Source organism: Podarcis liolepis, assembly GCF_965112155.1.
Source record: "Podarcis liolepis genome assembly, chromosome: 3".
Lineage (NCBI taxonomy): Eukaryota > Metazoa > Chordata > Lepidosauria > Squamata > Lacertidae > Podarcis > Podarcis liolepis.
Genome location: NC_139557.1, coordinates 90374082 through 90388229, shown reverse-complemented (window position 1 = coordinate 90388229; position 14148 = coordinate 90374082). Strand labels below are relative to the sequence as shown.

At 41.6% G+C, this 14148-nt stretch overlaps 1 protein-coding gene across 1 annotated transcript in view; it reads left to right on the top strand.

Moving 5' to 3' along the window:
* ALK (ALK receptor tyrosine kinase) overlaps positions 1-14148 on the top strand; it is a 599157-nt gene that overhangs the window by 532201 nt on the left and 52808 nt on the right. Inside the window, exons 12-13 of the mRNA XM_083496014.1 lie at positions 7048-7210; positions 12847-12994. Coding sequence (XP_083352140.1) covers positions 7048-7210; positions 12847-12994 — 311 coding nt within the window. The remainder of the gene's footprint in view (positions 1-7047; positions 7211-12846; positions 12995-14148) is intronic.

Sequence of the window (14148 nt, the reverse complement as noted above, 5' to 3'; positions counted from 1 at the left end):
CACCACAGCACACTGGCTTCCAGATTCTTTCATCCTTATGTCTGAATCACACCCAATTATTTTTTTAAAAAATCATTATTTTATTTCATAGAGTTGAGGGCTATTGATGACTACTGGTCACGATAGCTATGCTCTGCCTCCACAGTTAAGAGGCTGCAATCCTTCATAATACCAGTTTCTGGAAACCACAGGAGGGGAGAGTGCTCCTGTGTTCGAATCCTCCTTGGTGGTTTTCCAGAGGCAACTGTTCAGCCACTGTGAGAACAGGATGCTGGACAAGATAGGCCAGCAGGCTTTTTTTACATTCTTAACTTCAGATTCTAGAGTTCTCGTTGCCACTTTTGATATGGCAGCGCAATCCTAACCATGTTTGCTCCGATGCAGGGATGTAACAAGGCAGACATTTTAACCCACCCACAACAGTCACCACAAGATAACCTTTGCATATAACTCTGACTGGATAAGGTAATGAAGCTCCCTCCACTTGCAGTTCTTTACTAAGTGACGTTACCACACCCTGCAAATGGTTCACATTAACAACATTTTGAATTGTTTTCACTGCTCCCCTTTCTTGGCTCAAGCTACTGTTACTAGGATTAGCCTGTACCGCTCACATTGTAATGCATCATCTTTCTCAGCTAGCTGCTTCTTCTTTCTTCTTCTTTTGACTAGCTTCTTTTTCACAGACTGCGATAGCACTGCCAAATCATTAACATCACATTTACTTTGTCGCACAGTTTAGTTGGGTTGAAATGAACAGGACTTGAATGTCAACAACTATGTACCTTATGAGGGTTATACACTAGCTTGTCCAACTTCCAAGTGACTGCGATCTACTCCCACTATTAAAAAGACTGGTGGTGATTACCCACTGGGTTGACCAAAGCTTTTTTGGGGAGATCAAAGTTGTCTCTAGGGGTGGGTGGGAGGGGTCCCAAGATCTACCACAGGCACCCCGCGATCTACCAGTAGATTGTGATCTACCTGTTGGCCATCCCTGCCCTACATATATATAGTGTACTGCCTACCGTGTTGATTTAGGACTTGGGAGACTAGGGATCAAACTCCTCCCCATACTGAAGCTATGAAGCTCATTGGGTGACGTTGGGGCCGCCGGTCTCTCAGAATAAGTTACTTCACTGCGTTTTTGTGGGGATCAAATAGAGAGGGAGGAAGAAGCAAGTATGTCACCTTTGACTCCTTGGCAGGGGCTATGAATGTAAAAATATATGCCACCCCTGCTCTCTTCTCTCACCAATGTGCCTTCCTGCCAAATCTGCACTCCTTTGCAAGCCCCCTTCTCCCACACCTGGCCAACCCGCTCTCTTTTCATCTCGCCAACCCTCCCTACTCTTTACACCTTACCCACCCACTCACTCACCTAGCTGGCCCAGCCCAAACCCTTTTAGAGGAGGGTGGGAGATGCTTCAGGGAGCACTTTGCCAGACCATTTTCTGAAGTGCTTCCCACCTTGCTTTAAATGCTCCTCCAGCAACATTTGATGGGAGGAGGCTGTGATTCAGAGACCCATTTGCTAAATCGTTGTGCAAAGCATCTTCCACATCACTTAAACTTTTCTCCTTCCTCAACAGCTCAACTGGGCTGCCCTCTACCCCTGTCACTTGCTCACTTGGCTGCCTGCTGGTCCATTGCTATGCTGCAGTTGGCATGGCCACCTATAGGCTGCCACACAAACTGCAGCATGATGACAGTCATACACAAATATATATTAGAGAGAGATTATATAAAATACGCCATCGAAACCTGATGCATCTGGAAAAACAGAAGTGAATTCTTTGTTACACCTAGATTAATTTTGGCAATCTGAACTTTGCTGCCTTTTTCTAAAAGTGCAGTTACCCAAAACACTATTTTCTTCCTGTCTTTTCCCCTTTTCAAGTATGCCAGCCTGTTCTTAAGTATATGTGTGATCCTGCCATCTCCTCCCGCTTCTCTATTATATTCATGATGTTTAGCTTGTTAAATGTTGAATATCATCTGCCTTTTGGCAGGAGGTGGCGGGGAGGTAAAAACAGAGTCAAGAAGAATGGGCATTTTTCTCATATTACATTGCTTAAGTGACATCTTCAGAAGGAAAAAACAACAACATAGGCTGTTGCACAATGGCAAGTCAAAGGGGTTAGAAATACTGCAGCAGCTAATTAGATAAGGAGGTACTGTTCCAGCAGTGGTACAAGGGGATAATGCTCTGACACCAGGACCTGGTCATACGCCAGACCCAACACTCAAATAGAAGCAGCCCACCTCTTATTCAATCTGGGTGGGTAGAGGGATAGGGCTGCTGTTGCTGGTTTCTCCATCATCCTCCAAAGAGGTCAAAGATTGTCAGGTTCCTTGTAATTTTCACCTTCATAACCTTGGCTGGAAAGAAGCTTAAGCTTTCTCAGTCTGAAGGTCATGTGCCTCTTGATCAATACAGGTTCATGAATATGGAGGTCACTGTGCACCTATTATCTCATTAATGTGCACCCAAATGCACTTTATGCCTCCTTTGTCCAGAGACGGTTTTCATCAATGCCAGAAATGAAATCAACATGAAGGATGGGCTCTTGATATAGAAAATAGTTTGGTATACTTGGTATATGAAACAACTACTAAATTGCCATTATTTTTCAACCAGATATGGGGATTTTTCTTCATGCCTTCATTTTTCCTGTTTTAATCTTCTCCATTGCTATGTGGTGTTTTTTTCTCTTCCCTCCCCCCCCCCTCTCTCTCTTTCTTTTTACTTCTTTCAAGGTCGCCTGCTCCCACCTGCAGGAGTACATTTAATTTTTCACCAGAGATATCAGAAGTGTGTCTTATTATTCCTGGTATAAGGTTTTGCCTGCTCATTTTATTCAACATATGCTCCGTTGCATCTGGCCCAGGCCTACTGGGATCACAAAGTGTTAAGACACCAAGACTGCCGGCAAGATGGCCCTCTGTTTTCTTATTAGCAATTAAGCTGATGAACATCAATTTCTGTGCAAGATCCATCATTTTCAGAACGATCAAAATGGCTCAGGAATGGTTTATGTTGGAAGCCTATGCAGCACTCTATTTAGAAACCTTTACGCCATCAGTTTGAAATTCTGTGGATTCTCATGTATGGTTTCACACTTCTTTTCCTCAAGGCATTGTGAAAATAGGAACTATATGAGCACCTTGACATCCCACTAAAGTTAATGTGAATCTGCCATTTATATTATAGATTGGGATTACATCCTTTATGGCTTGGCGTTATGAGCTACCTGGCTAACATCAGAACAAAGGGATAACTCGTTCCCTTCAGTCCTAGCACCTACTTTAGAGATGAATTACTAAAACAAGATCGGCTACTCTGTGGCATTACTAATTGCCCCTAGGGTGGGGGAGGCTAACCCATCGCCCTCCTGACATTGCTGGACTGCAACTCCCTCCAGCTCCAGTCAGTATGGCCAGTAGCCAAGAGGGATAGGAGATGTGGCCCAGCAACTTCTGGAGGGTCAAAGGTTAGCCACTCCTGCTCTAGGGCTCCAGTGGTCACTGTGTTGTGGAATGCTGAGCTGTATTCATAGAATCATAGAGTTGGAATAGACCACAAGGGCCATCGAGTCCAACCCCCTGCCAAGCAGGAAACACCATCAGAGCACTCCTGACATATGGTTGTCAAGCCTCTGCTTAAAGACCTCCAAAGTAGGAGACTCCACCACACTCCTTGGCAGCAAATTGCACTGTCAAACAGGTCTTACTGTCAGGAAGTTCTTCCTAATGTTTAGGTAGAATCTTCTTTCTTGTAGTTTGGATCCATTGCTCCATGTCCGCTTCTCGGGAGCAGCAGAAAACAACCTTTCTCCCTCCTCTATATGACATCCTTTTATATGGCTATCATATCACCCCTTAACCTCCTCTTCTCCAGGCTAAACATGCCTAGCTCCCTTAGCCGTTCCTCATAAGGCATCGTTTCCAGGCCTTTGACCATTTTGGTTGCCCTCCTCTGGACACGTTCCAGTTTGTCAGTGTCCTTCTTGAACTGTGGTGCCCAGAACTGGACACAGTACTCCAGGTGAGGTCTGACCAGAGCAGAATACAGTGGCACTATTACTTCCCTTGATCTAGATGCTATATTCCTATTGATGCAGCCCAGAATTGCATTGGCTTTTTTACCTGCCGTGTCACACTGTTGGCTTATGTCAAGTTTGTGGTCAACCAGGACTCCTAGATCCTTTTCACATGTACTGCTCTCAAGCCAGGTGTCACCCATCTTGTATTTGTGCCTCTCATTTTTTTTTTGCCCAAAAAAAATTCAGGGGAGAGAGGTTGTTGAGCCTGTGGTTCTGCTGCTGGCAAAACCACACCAAAGCAGATTGGACTTAACAGGAACTGTACTGTATGAATGTTATTTATTTAAGAGCATTTTTTAATATGCTACTCAATATTTCAAAAAAAAAAAATCTTTAAGCAGTGTACAGTCTAAAAACAAAGAAACAATATAATGTTAAAACGAAAATACAACCTAAAACCAGGAAAATAACAATATTTACAAAAGCTAATAAAGCAAATCCAGAAGCTTCAGACATGTAAAACAATGTCCAGTCTTACGTATCAGGGAAGGCCTGAGAAAAAGGATAAGTCTTAACGAGACACCTGAAGCAGCTGATGGTTGCTGCTTCACATATGGCAAAGGAAAGAGCACTCTGCAGTACAGAGGAAACAGCAGAAAATGCCATCCCACTATAATATTTTGTAGGGTGCAGTGCCTGGAATTTCCCCAAATGATTAAAGTGAGCTTACAGGTCTATACAGGGGCTGGAAATATAGAATAATAGAACTGTAGAGTTGAAAGGGACCCCAAGGGTCAGTTGCCGTTTCAGGTACTTCTGTGACACACCGTACCTTACTAACGATGTTATCTCGCCAAGCCACCGCAGAAGGCCTCTGAGCATTTATGGATAGGTTTGCCCAAGGACCATCTAAACTGCAACCACCCCATTAGATTCCAGAATGTTTAATGGAACTATAGATTCCAGAATACAAAACAAATTCCAGAAGAGGCACATAAATTTAGCAGGCATATGCTGGAACATGTAGGTCCATCTAGGGCAGAATCAGGAGATTCTGTCTGCCTTTGCTCCAGGGTTTCACATCAAAACCAACTGTCTTGCAGAACAGACGTGGTTAACTGTCTACAAAGTCTTTCTCAAAATAATAAAAAATTCAAATTATTATGTTTATAGGCTGCTTTCACCCAATATGACATACAGGTGGTTCTAAGACAATGATCAAACTCAGGCCTGCATCCTTTTAGCAAGGTTGCAACATAATGCTACCTCCATGTCTTTGCTTGGGTCGCAGCCAATATCTATTAAGGCTAAGCTTCTACTGAGTGATAATACTCATTTCATGATTTATGAACACTAGTGATTTATATTACAGTACGTTAGCCTTTTCCATTATTTGAAGAAAGGTGTTTCAGAAAAAATCTGGCAAAGCTATTATGCCATATAAAGATTTCTATAAATGTTAGAATTTTTCATGTGTTCCATTGAGAAAGAGATTTTAATAATAATAACTGTTCTGGTTGGTAACATTTTGGATTGCCCACCTTTTTGTCTTCAGTGTCTGCTAAATGTATATGGTGAGCTTTGATGTAAAATGGCTGTCACCCATCCTGTACCCACTTACTTGGAAGTAGACCGATTGAATGTTTATTTCTGTTGAATGTATATATTTATATATGATTGTGCTGTACATGCACATGGTGGAATGTTTGCCATTAACATGTTATATTGTAACCCTTTGCTCATTACCTAGGAATAAGTCCCATTGTCCTCAAAGGGATTTTCTTCTGAGTAGACATTATTTGATTGCAATTTAAGGGAATGAAGGCATTTTACACTCTGTCTTTCTGCTATAAAAGCTCACAAGGAGCATTTCAGAAGCAATTAAAACAGCATAAAAATACCCAGAATAAGAGCAAGTGAAGACTGCAAACCTGTGCACACTTACTTTCCAGGGAGTAAGCCCCATTGTATGCAGCATGAGTTAGTTTTAAATAAATATGCATTGGATTGCACTGAAAAACATAAGCCCAAGCGGAGCTAAAAGCAATAACAGCTAATAAATCTCAATTGTCATTAGGTTTAATTGCATCCACTCTCTTCATCTCTACAAATAGTAGCTAATAATTAGGGCTGTGTAGCCGATTTGTGCCAGATCTGGATTAGGTTGTGGCAGCTACAAATTGCTACAGAGCGGGGGGGGGGGGGGCGGTTTCAAATCAATTTGTGCTGATTTGTGCCGATCCAGAACTAAAAACAGAAACAAAACACCAGCCTCTCTAAAGCCGCAAAGACTGTCTCCAAGATGTTTCAATTAATTATAACACCATTTAAGGAGAACACCAGGGTTAGGCAAAGACAGGAATTGGCTCATTGTAGAGTTGTAGAATTTCATTCAATACTCTCAAACACAGTGTTGAGGAAGAGCGAAGGCATAGTTTCAAGATGCAGCAAACTCACACTTCCCCTACACTTTTGTAAATACCGTCTCTCTGAAATAGTTTGGTAGCATTTGTTCAGTTCCCTATCTGGGCTTATACCTGTTTGTTTCCCATCTTTTCCAATTCAATCCCAGCCCCATCCTTTTACCAAAAAAAAAAAAAAAAAGTTTGTTTTCTGTGTCTTAGCCATTATTACATAGGCAGTGTTACTTTCCCTTATTCCTTCTGCCCCCAATTTTGGCCCTGGTTTTTAAGCTTAGGTTTGCATTTGATTTACAGCTGTGTCTGTTTCTATATCCATCTTTATTGGTATTTTGGTGTGTGGGTGTGGGTGTAAGCCTTGTGAGTACATTGCACAGAGTCCAGTACACTGTTCATGGCCATGAGAGTACAAGATTCAGAATTATGGATCCAGATCTGGATTGAACTGGAAAAGATGGCCGTGGTGTATTTCCTCACCGTGGCAGATTCTCCACTTCACTGCCGTTAATGTGAGGCAAAGGAACCAACAATCAGGGAAGATTGTATTTGCTACTCAGTGTATATTTCCATGTCTCTTTCAGATCATTGGCTCTTCAATACTTGTGGTGCCAATGGACCTCAAGGGCCCACCCAGACCCAATGCAATGATGCCTATAGGAACTCCAATCTCAGTGTAGTGGTAGGGACGGAGGATAATTTTCCAGGTGTACAAGTGTGGAGAGTGCCTGCAACCAATACTTACAGGTAAGAGTTCTATTATTTTCATTAGTTCCAGAGGACTTTCCAAGCCTTTTCTCTGAAACCTATTATCCAAGCCTGGGCTCATCTCTTGAGCATGAAAAGTAGTAATGAAGAGAGTGTCAAGGAGTGTGTCTAAACTGCCTTCCCATTATCACCAAGGACTGGAGCTAGAGTTTGCCAAGTTTTAAAGAGGCACACATCTGCAATCTATACCATATTGTGCCTGCTGCAGTGACTGGCTTGAGGGCATGCAATTGCTCAAGGAATTCAATAAAGATTGCCTGCCTGGAATATTCCTAGATGTACCAAATGATTGTCCATCAGAATACTTGGTCATAAAAATGGACAAAGGAGAGAATAATATTGAGTGGTGCCCAGGCTCTGGATTGAGATGCATATGTGTGTTTATTCAATTTCTATTCCTCCCTTTCTCAAAGTTGCCCGGGACAGCAAACACCAAAGTGGTAAAACAAGGCAATTGAAAACATAATAAAAGACACATTTAGAAATTTAAAAACTGTTTTTAGAAAAGAAATCAAAAACATCTAAAAATATCTCCATACCCTCATACCTAATAATGGCAAGTATGTCAGGATGAGTATATTTAAGCTGTCAAATTTGTAAGTTCCTCCTGGACGTAAATACAGTCGTACCTTGGAAGTTGAACAGAATCCATTCCAGAAGTCCGTTTGACTTCCAAAACGTTCAGAAACCAAAGTGTGGCTTCTGATTAGCTGCAGGAATCTCCTGCAGCCAATCGGAAGCCATGGAAGCCCCGTCGGACATTCGGCTTCCAAAAATAGTTTGAAAACCAGAACACTAACTTCTGGGTTTCGATCGTTCGGGATCTGATTTGTTCGGGAGCCAAGGCATTTGAAATCCAAGGTACGACTGTAATGAAAGAGACAGGTGCACCTCACCAGGGAGGGGAGTCCATAGATGGGGAACAACCACCAAGAAGGCCATGTCATGGGTCAATGCCAACCACACAGCACCCAGTATTAGCACCACCACCAGTAGGGCCTCCCCTGACAATCATAAGGCTTGAGATGGAATGACCACAGTACCATCAAATTCAATATATATGTAATTAGAAAGTTGCCAAGACAGGTCAGCATGGCTGCAATTGATTTTAAAAGAGAGAAAAACGAATGAAGTTTTTAAAAGGAAGTTGAAAGGGAGAACCAGGAAGGTCAAATATTTTCAAGATGTTTGGAGGCAGTTTAAAACCACAATGATAGATGTTTAACTGGGATGTAATTTAGAGGGTAGTGAGTTATGTTTTTAAGGGTGGGGGTCACCTCTCATTTTTAGTGGGATGGGTTGGATTTCTCTTTTTCTATATGTTCATGGATGAACGTGTTTAAGTATGCTGTATTGTCATTTTATATGGGGTTTTAATGTTTGTTTGTTTGGTTGGTTTTGCTGTAAGTCACTTTGGGACACATTTTGCACACACAAGCATATCCCGAATTGATAGGTACCAAAAAGACAAAGAATTTGGTCAAGTTGAGAAACTTTAAAATGCTAGTAGGATTCATTCAGAAATAGAAATCTTACCCAAAGTAGTTCAAAAGGATCACTAATACCTTGTTCAGATGTAACAATTCCAACTTAATAAGCCTTAAACCTACAAGCTCCCCATCGCTCCTCTTCCCCTCTTATATGCCAACTTTAGTACCTAATATGTTATTACTTTGAGACAGAATTTTCTGATATATCTGAAGCACTAAACAGTGCTGAATTTTGGACTCCAAAAACCAATCACATGATCATATCACATGTTATGAAACCAGAATTTAGTCAAGGCATTACCGCCTGAGAATCTTAATTTTAATCAGAATCCACATGATTATGTTAAATGAAATGGGTATGTTACCGATAACATTTTGTACCTGAATAATTTGTACCTTATTTTATTTATTTATTTTGTATTAAATTTGTGTACCACTCTTCAAAATCTCAGGGCAGTTCACAGCATAAAAATACAATATAGAAACACAAAATAAATAATGAAAACAAGAACAAAAATAAACCCAATAAACCCAGCCCACCCACAATGACATTTAAAAGGATATAGGATGTTAATCAGCCAATAGCCATTCACACAAATATCCCTGTTGAAGCAATAACTTTCTCCACTGCCACTGAGAAGCCCAGGCACTGAATTCCATACATTTTAAATTGAAACCCTTTGAGTGTGCTACTGATTTTAATGCAGAAGTCCTTGCTGAAAAACCATAGCGATGGCTTAAAATATCTGAGGTATGATTGAGAGCTTGTGTTGCCTTTGTGTGCTTTTTCTGTTTTGGTTTGTGTGGAGGGGTCGACAAGTTTAATTGTTTAGTAGTTGGAAAATTGGGTAAAGGGATCTGGAATGTAAGGTGATTTGGTTTATTTAAAGAACCAGAAGAGGGGGTGGAGGGAAGTCCGGGGATTTGGGCGGGGGGGGGGTAAAAATGTGTGTGTTTTTGGTTATTTTTTGATGTTAATGAGTAATGTGTGGGGTAATGTGGTATTGGTACAATGTGGTATATATTGGATTTTTGTAATTGAAAGCTAATAACATTTTTAATAATAATAAAAAGAAATGTTGGGTTCTGAACCACCCTCCTTGACTCAGTATTGCAGCCATACAAAATAACAAAGAGCAAGAGTCTAGGAAAATGGACTAAGAGAGGTTCCAAATCTGCTCGCCTACCCATTTTCAGGGCGATTGATGATAATGAAAAAACTAATGATGTTTCACTCAGCCATCCAGAAAAGAATGACTTGCCTGTGGGGGAACGGGTGAGAAGAATTTTTCAAGACTGGCATATAGTATGTAAGCATCTAAAATATAACCCTGAAGCAAAATAGAGGAGCAGTAAATTATATGCACAGAAGTCTCATTTCTTTAATGTTAATGCCTGGGGAAGAAGCAAAATTCACCAGCAACCCTGGGCTGACTTTGTTCTATGATACATTCGCAAGCAGATCAAAAGTTGCAGGCCATTGATACACTGACTGATTTTTATGGGATGTTGTGCATTGTATGTCCATGTTTGAATAATTAGTGCCAGTCATTTAAAAGTTGTGGTGGGTCATTCACAAGATCCTCAGCGCCGGCGAGACATAACAACCCGTTGCGCAGTTCCAGTAACACAAGCTTACTTGGGACATCAGGCAGGCACAATAATTTGAGTTGACATCCCTGTTCTGAAAGCAGCCACTATGAATGTCTTATTTCAGTATTGCAAAGGGGTTTCCCTGCGGGGGTCTCTAGCTGAGTGCCTGTGGGTGCCATCAGTACCTCTTAGCATGTCCACAAAAGATGTTAGTCTGTCTGGGCCACTGTGTGTTGCTGTTTATTGTGGATATGGCAGCCATTGTTTTGACTGGCACCCATAGCACGTTCTCAAAATTCCAGAAATGCCTACTGCTTAAAATGGTTGGCATCCACAGGGGCCTAGGCCAATTTGACCATTGATTGTTGCTACCCTCGTGCCATTCTGCCTGCCATGCCTCCAAAACCCTTAAAAATCCTTACTACATACCCTATTTTGCCAGCCCATGACCACCACTTGCCCCTTGTACAGTACCGAGACCTGATGAGGTTTCTCCTTTTTGTCAGAGCAGTAAGACCACTCTGATGTTGAAGCTCTGGTGTAGGGTGCTAAGCTGCTTCTACTGTTGCAGCAAAATTGCCCTGTCCTGACTTAGGCCTAGTGAAAGTGTCTAGTCGCAGTGTCTAGTCCTGTGCACTGTTGCCAGCAGACCCAGAAACTGGAACAGCAAGTATTTTAAAACAGCGGCCCCCATTCCATTGCTGTATAGTGCAATCGTATGCATGTCCACTCAAAAGTCCCACTGTTTTCATGTGAGTAGGTTTAGGATTGCAGCTTTCTCCCTCATCTACTGTGAAGTGGGACCAAAGTTCTCTTTGGTTCCAGAGGTTTACTTGTCTTAACTGGCTGGAGGCTGGTGAGGGAGAGGAGAAGACAGCAGCAATTGCAAGAAAAGGGCAAGTGGAGATTGTGCATCTTCAGGTCCAAGTGAATCGTTGCACATCATCTCTTGCCTTTTAGCTTCAGTGTGCAAAACCATTTTCTCCCCTCTGTTGTATCCCAGAGGAGGAGAGAGAGAGAAAGAGAGAGAGAGAGAGAGAGACAGAATCTACATACATGCAAGCAGTGCTCCTGCTCCTGCTGCTAAAAACACAATAGCTCCTTTAAAAGGTTCCTTCTTAGAAAATGTTTAATTCTGCTTCCATTTCCAGAAAACAAAAATGCATTCTTATCCTGTCAATTATTCTGTGTGGTTTCGTTCTGCCAAACTACATGGGAGAAACAATCTGTTCCTCCCTATGTTTGTCCCGTCCGTATGTTTCTAAGGAATATGTGTGAGCACTTCATAACTGACCCGTTATGCGTGTATTTTGTATTTGCGTATTGGAGCAAGTACAAATGTCATGTAAGAAATTCACTTTCACTTTGGTTTTTTTTTTCCTTTTTTCTTGTTGTATCAATAAAAAACTTTAAGAAAAAAGAAAAAGAAACTCACTTACCTACATACTCGCCTCAGATCTTCAGCCTTCTGCAAATGCAATGGTGTTCTGTTTTAAACAAAAGGAACTCTCTTTTGCTATTAACAGAAGTTTGAAAAAGAATCAGCAGGCTTCACTTTGATTTCTCCCCCCAACCTTCAACACTCCTAATAACACAATATGTTTGAAAATTTCTCCCTGCTTTTTATAGCCAGGTTCAGTGTTAAGCATAGCAACAATAATAGAGAAGTGGATGTCTGTTTTGCAAAAGTGAGTCCCTATTTCTGACTCTGGTGATCTTTCATGCATTTCTATTACTTTAGCAACTTTTACTCATTCTGACAAGATGGTCATTGGCATTCATAGGAGCTCTGCAAATTTGCAGCCTATTACCAATGGCCGGGCCAATAACCTCTTTGTAGCCATTGGCTTTGACAAATCTGGAGTAACCGTGACCCAGGGTTTGCCGCTCCTCATCCTTCACAGCTGGTGAATGAGGCACTAACCGTGTCTCTCTGGGTTCCCGGCTTTATTGCTTATATGCAAAATCTACTCATACACAGAAAAATATGGCTCCTAATTGCAGCCAATTAGCCCTGCCAGCTTGCCTTGCTCAATAGTGCACCTCATTAGCCATTATAGCTTCCTGCTAAAAATCAGCTCAATGATTCCTGTTCCTCGTAGCATCTGTTCAGGGGACCCTATCCTGTGGCCATCGCTTTCTCTCTTGCGTCCATTCCTGACTTATGGAAGAATGATTGCTTGGGTCGCAGAAAGTGACACGAACATCATTGGGTCAGAGTCCAAGAATCCCCTCTGCTTTGTGATCTGCTTGGAGCTCTGTATTCAGTCTGACAGCCAAGCCTTTGCTTGTATCTGTCTGTTTTGGAAAGAGCATAGAGTCTAGGTATCCTCACTGCAGCAGAGCCAAGATGAACGACTAAGTTGGAAAAGGGAAAGTTGTGGGGAGGAAAAATCTGAAAAATCCTACTTCTGCCCCAGGGGAAGCCCAGGTTATTCTGTGCTCAGAATAAATGATACCAATGGTACGTGATGTGCAGATTTTATTCCATTGGCACTCCTTGGCTTATTCCTTCTCTTCTTTTACTTGCAGAGTCTCAGGCTATGGGGCGTCTGGTGGCAAAGGGAAGAACAGTATCATGAGGTCACATGGCGTTTCTGTGGTTGGAATATTTAAACTCCAGAAGAACGATAACTTGTATATTTTGGTGGGACAACAAGGAGAAGATGCCTGCCCTAGTGTAAGTTATCATTCATCCTGATGAAGGCCATCCCCCCACCCCCATCCATGAACACATTGAAACAGTCTGTTTGGATTGAAATATCTGGGCCTTGAGAGTTAAGGCACACATTTATTAAGAGTGGATTAGGAATGGACAGATCCGTCAATTTCAGTTCTCTCAGTTTCTCACTTTTCCTACCTCAAATTCAGTTTTCCACATTTCTACAGCAATTTGCAATATTGATTTTTATTTTATTTTAAATGCTGATGATAATTCATCAGTATTTCAGTGCAAATTTCTCCTAATAAGCACATTTGTATGTAGTTTTGGCTAATATACACATTTTTTGCAAGCAATTTCCCCTAATATACTGCATTTTTCTATGTTGTTTTCATATCTATATACATTTTTATGCAGCCTTTCCTCTAATATATACATTTTTGTGAACACCAGTTGGAAACTGCATCACAAATTTCAGATAAGTGCAGATTTTGAAGGACAGCTTGTTCCCGTTCTCATATTGTTTCAGAAAAGTGAATTGCTTTGGTTTTGTTGTTGTTGTTTAGTGGTTTAGTCGTGTCCGACTCTTCATGACCCCATGGACCAGAGCACGCCAGGCACTTCTGTCCTCCACTGCCTCCCGCAGTTTGATCAAACTCATGCTGGTAGCTTCAAGAACACCATCCAACCATCTCATTCTCTGTCGTCCCCTTCTTTTTGTGCCCTCCATCTTTCTCAACATCAGGGTCTTTTCCAGGGAGTCTTCTCTTCTCATGAGGTGGCCAAAGTATTGGAGCCTCAGCTTCAGGATCTGTCCTTCCAGTGAGCACTCAGGGCTGATACCTTTAAATGCAAACTGAATCAAATTTCTCCCCATCCCCCTCCATCCCTAGTGGAGAGATTTAGGCTCAGATTTAGATAGACCACTAAGAAGTTTTTTTTTGTAATTTGCTGTTTTTATGTACATGTTATAAATTAATCAGTGAGAAGCAGATGGTTACTCAACTAAAGATTCCTTAATCAATTGGAGGCTTTCAGCTGAAGCAGAGGAAGCTGAAAAACAAAAGTCTTAAGCAGGGATCATTTTGAGGAGCCAATGAGGGAAGGCTGTGCATCTTAAACAAAATACATTTAAATTCAAGATGGCCCTGGCAATGAGGCTAGAATCTACA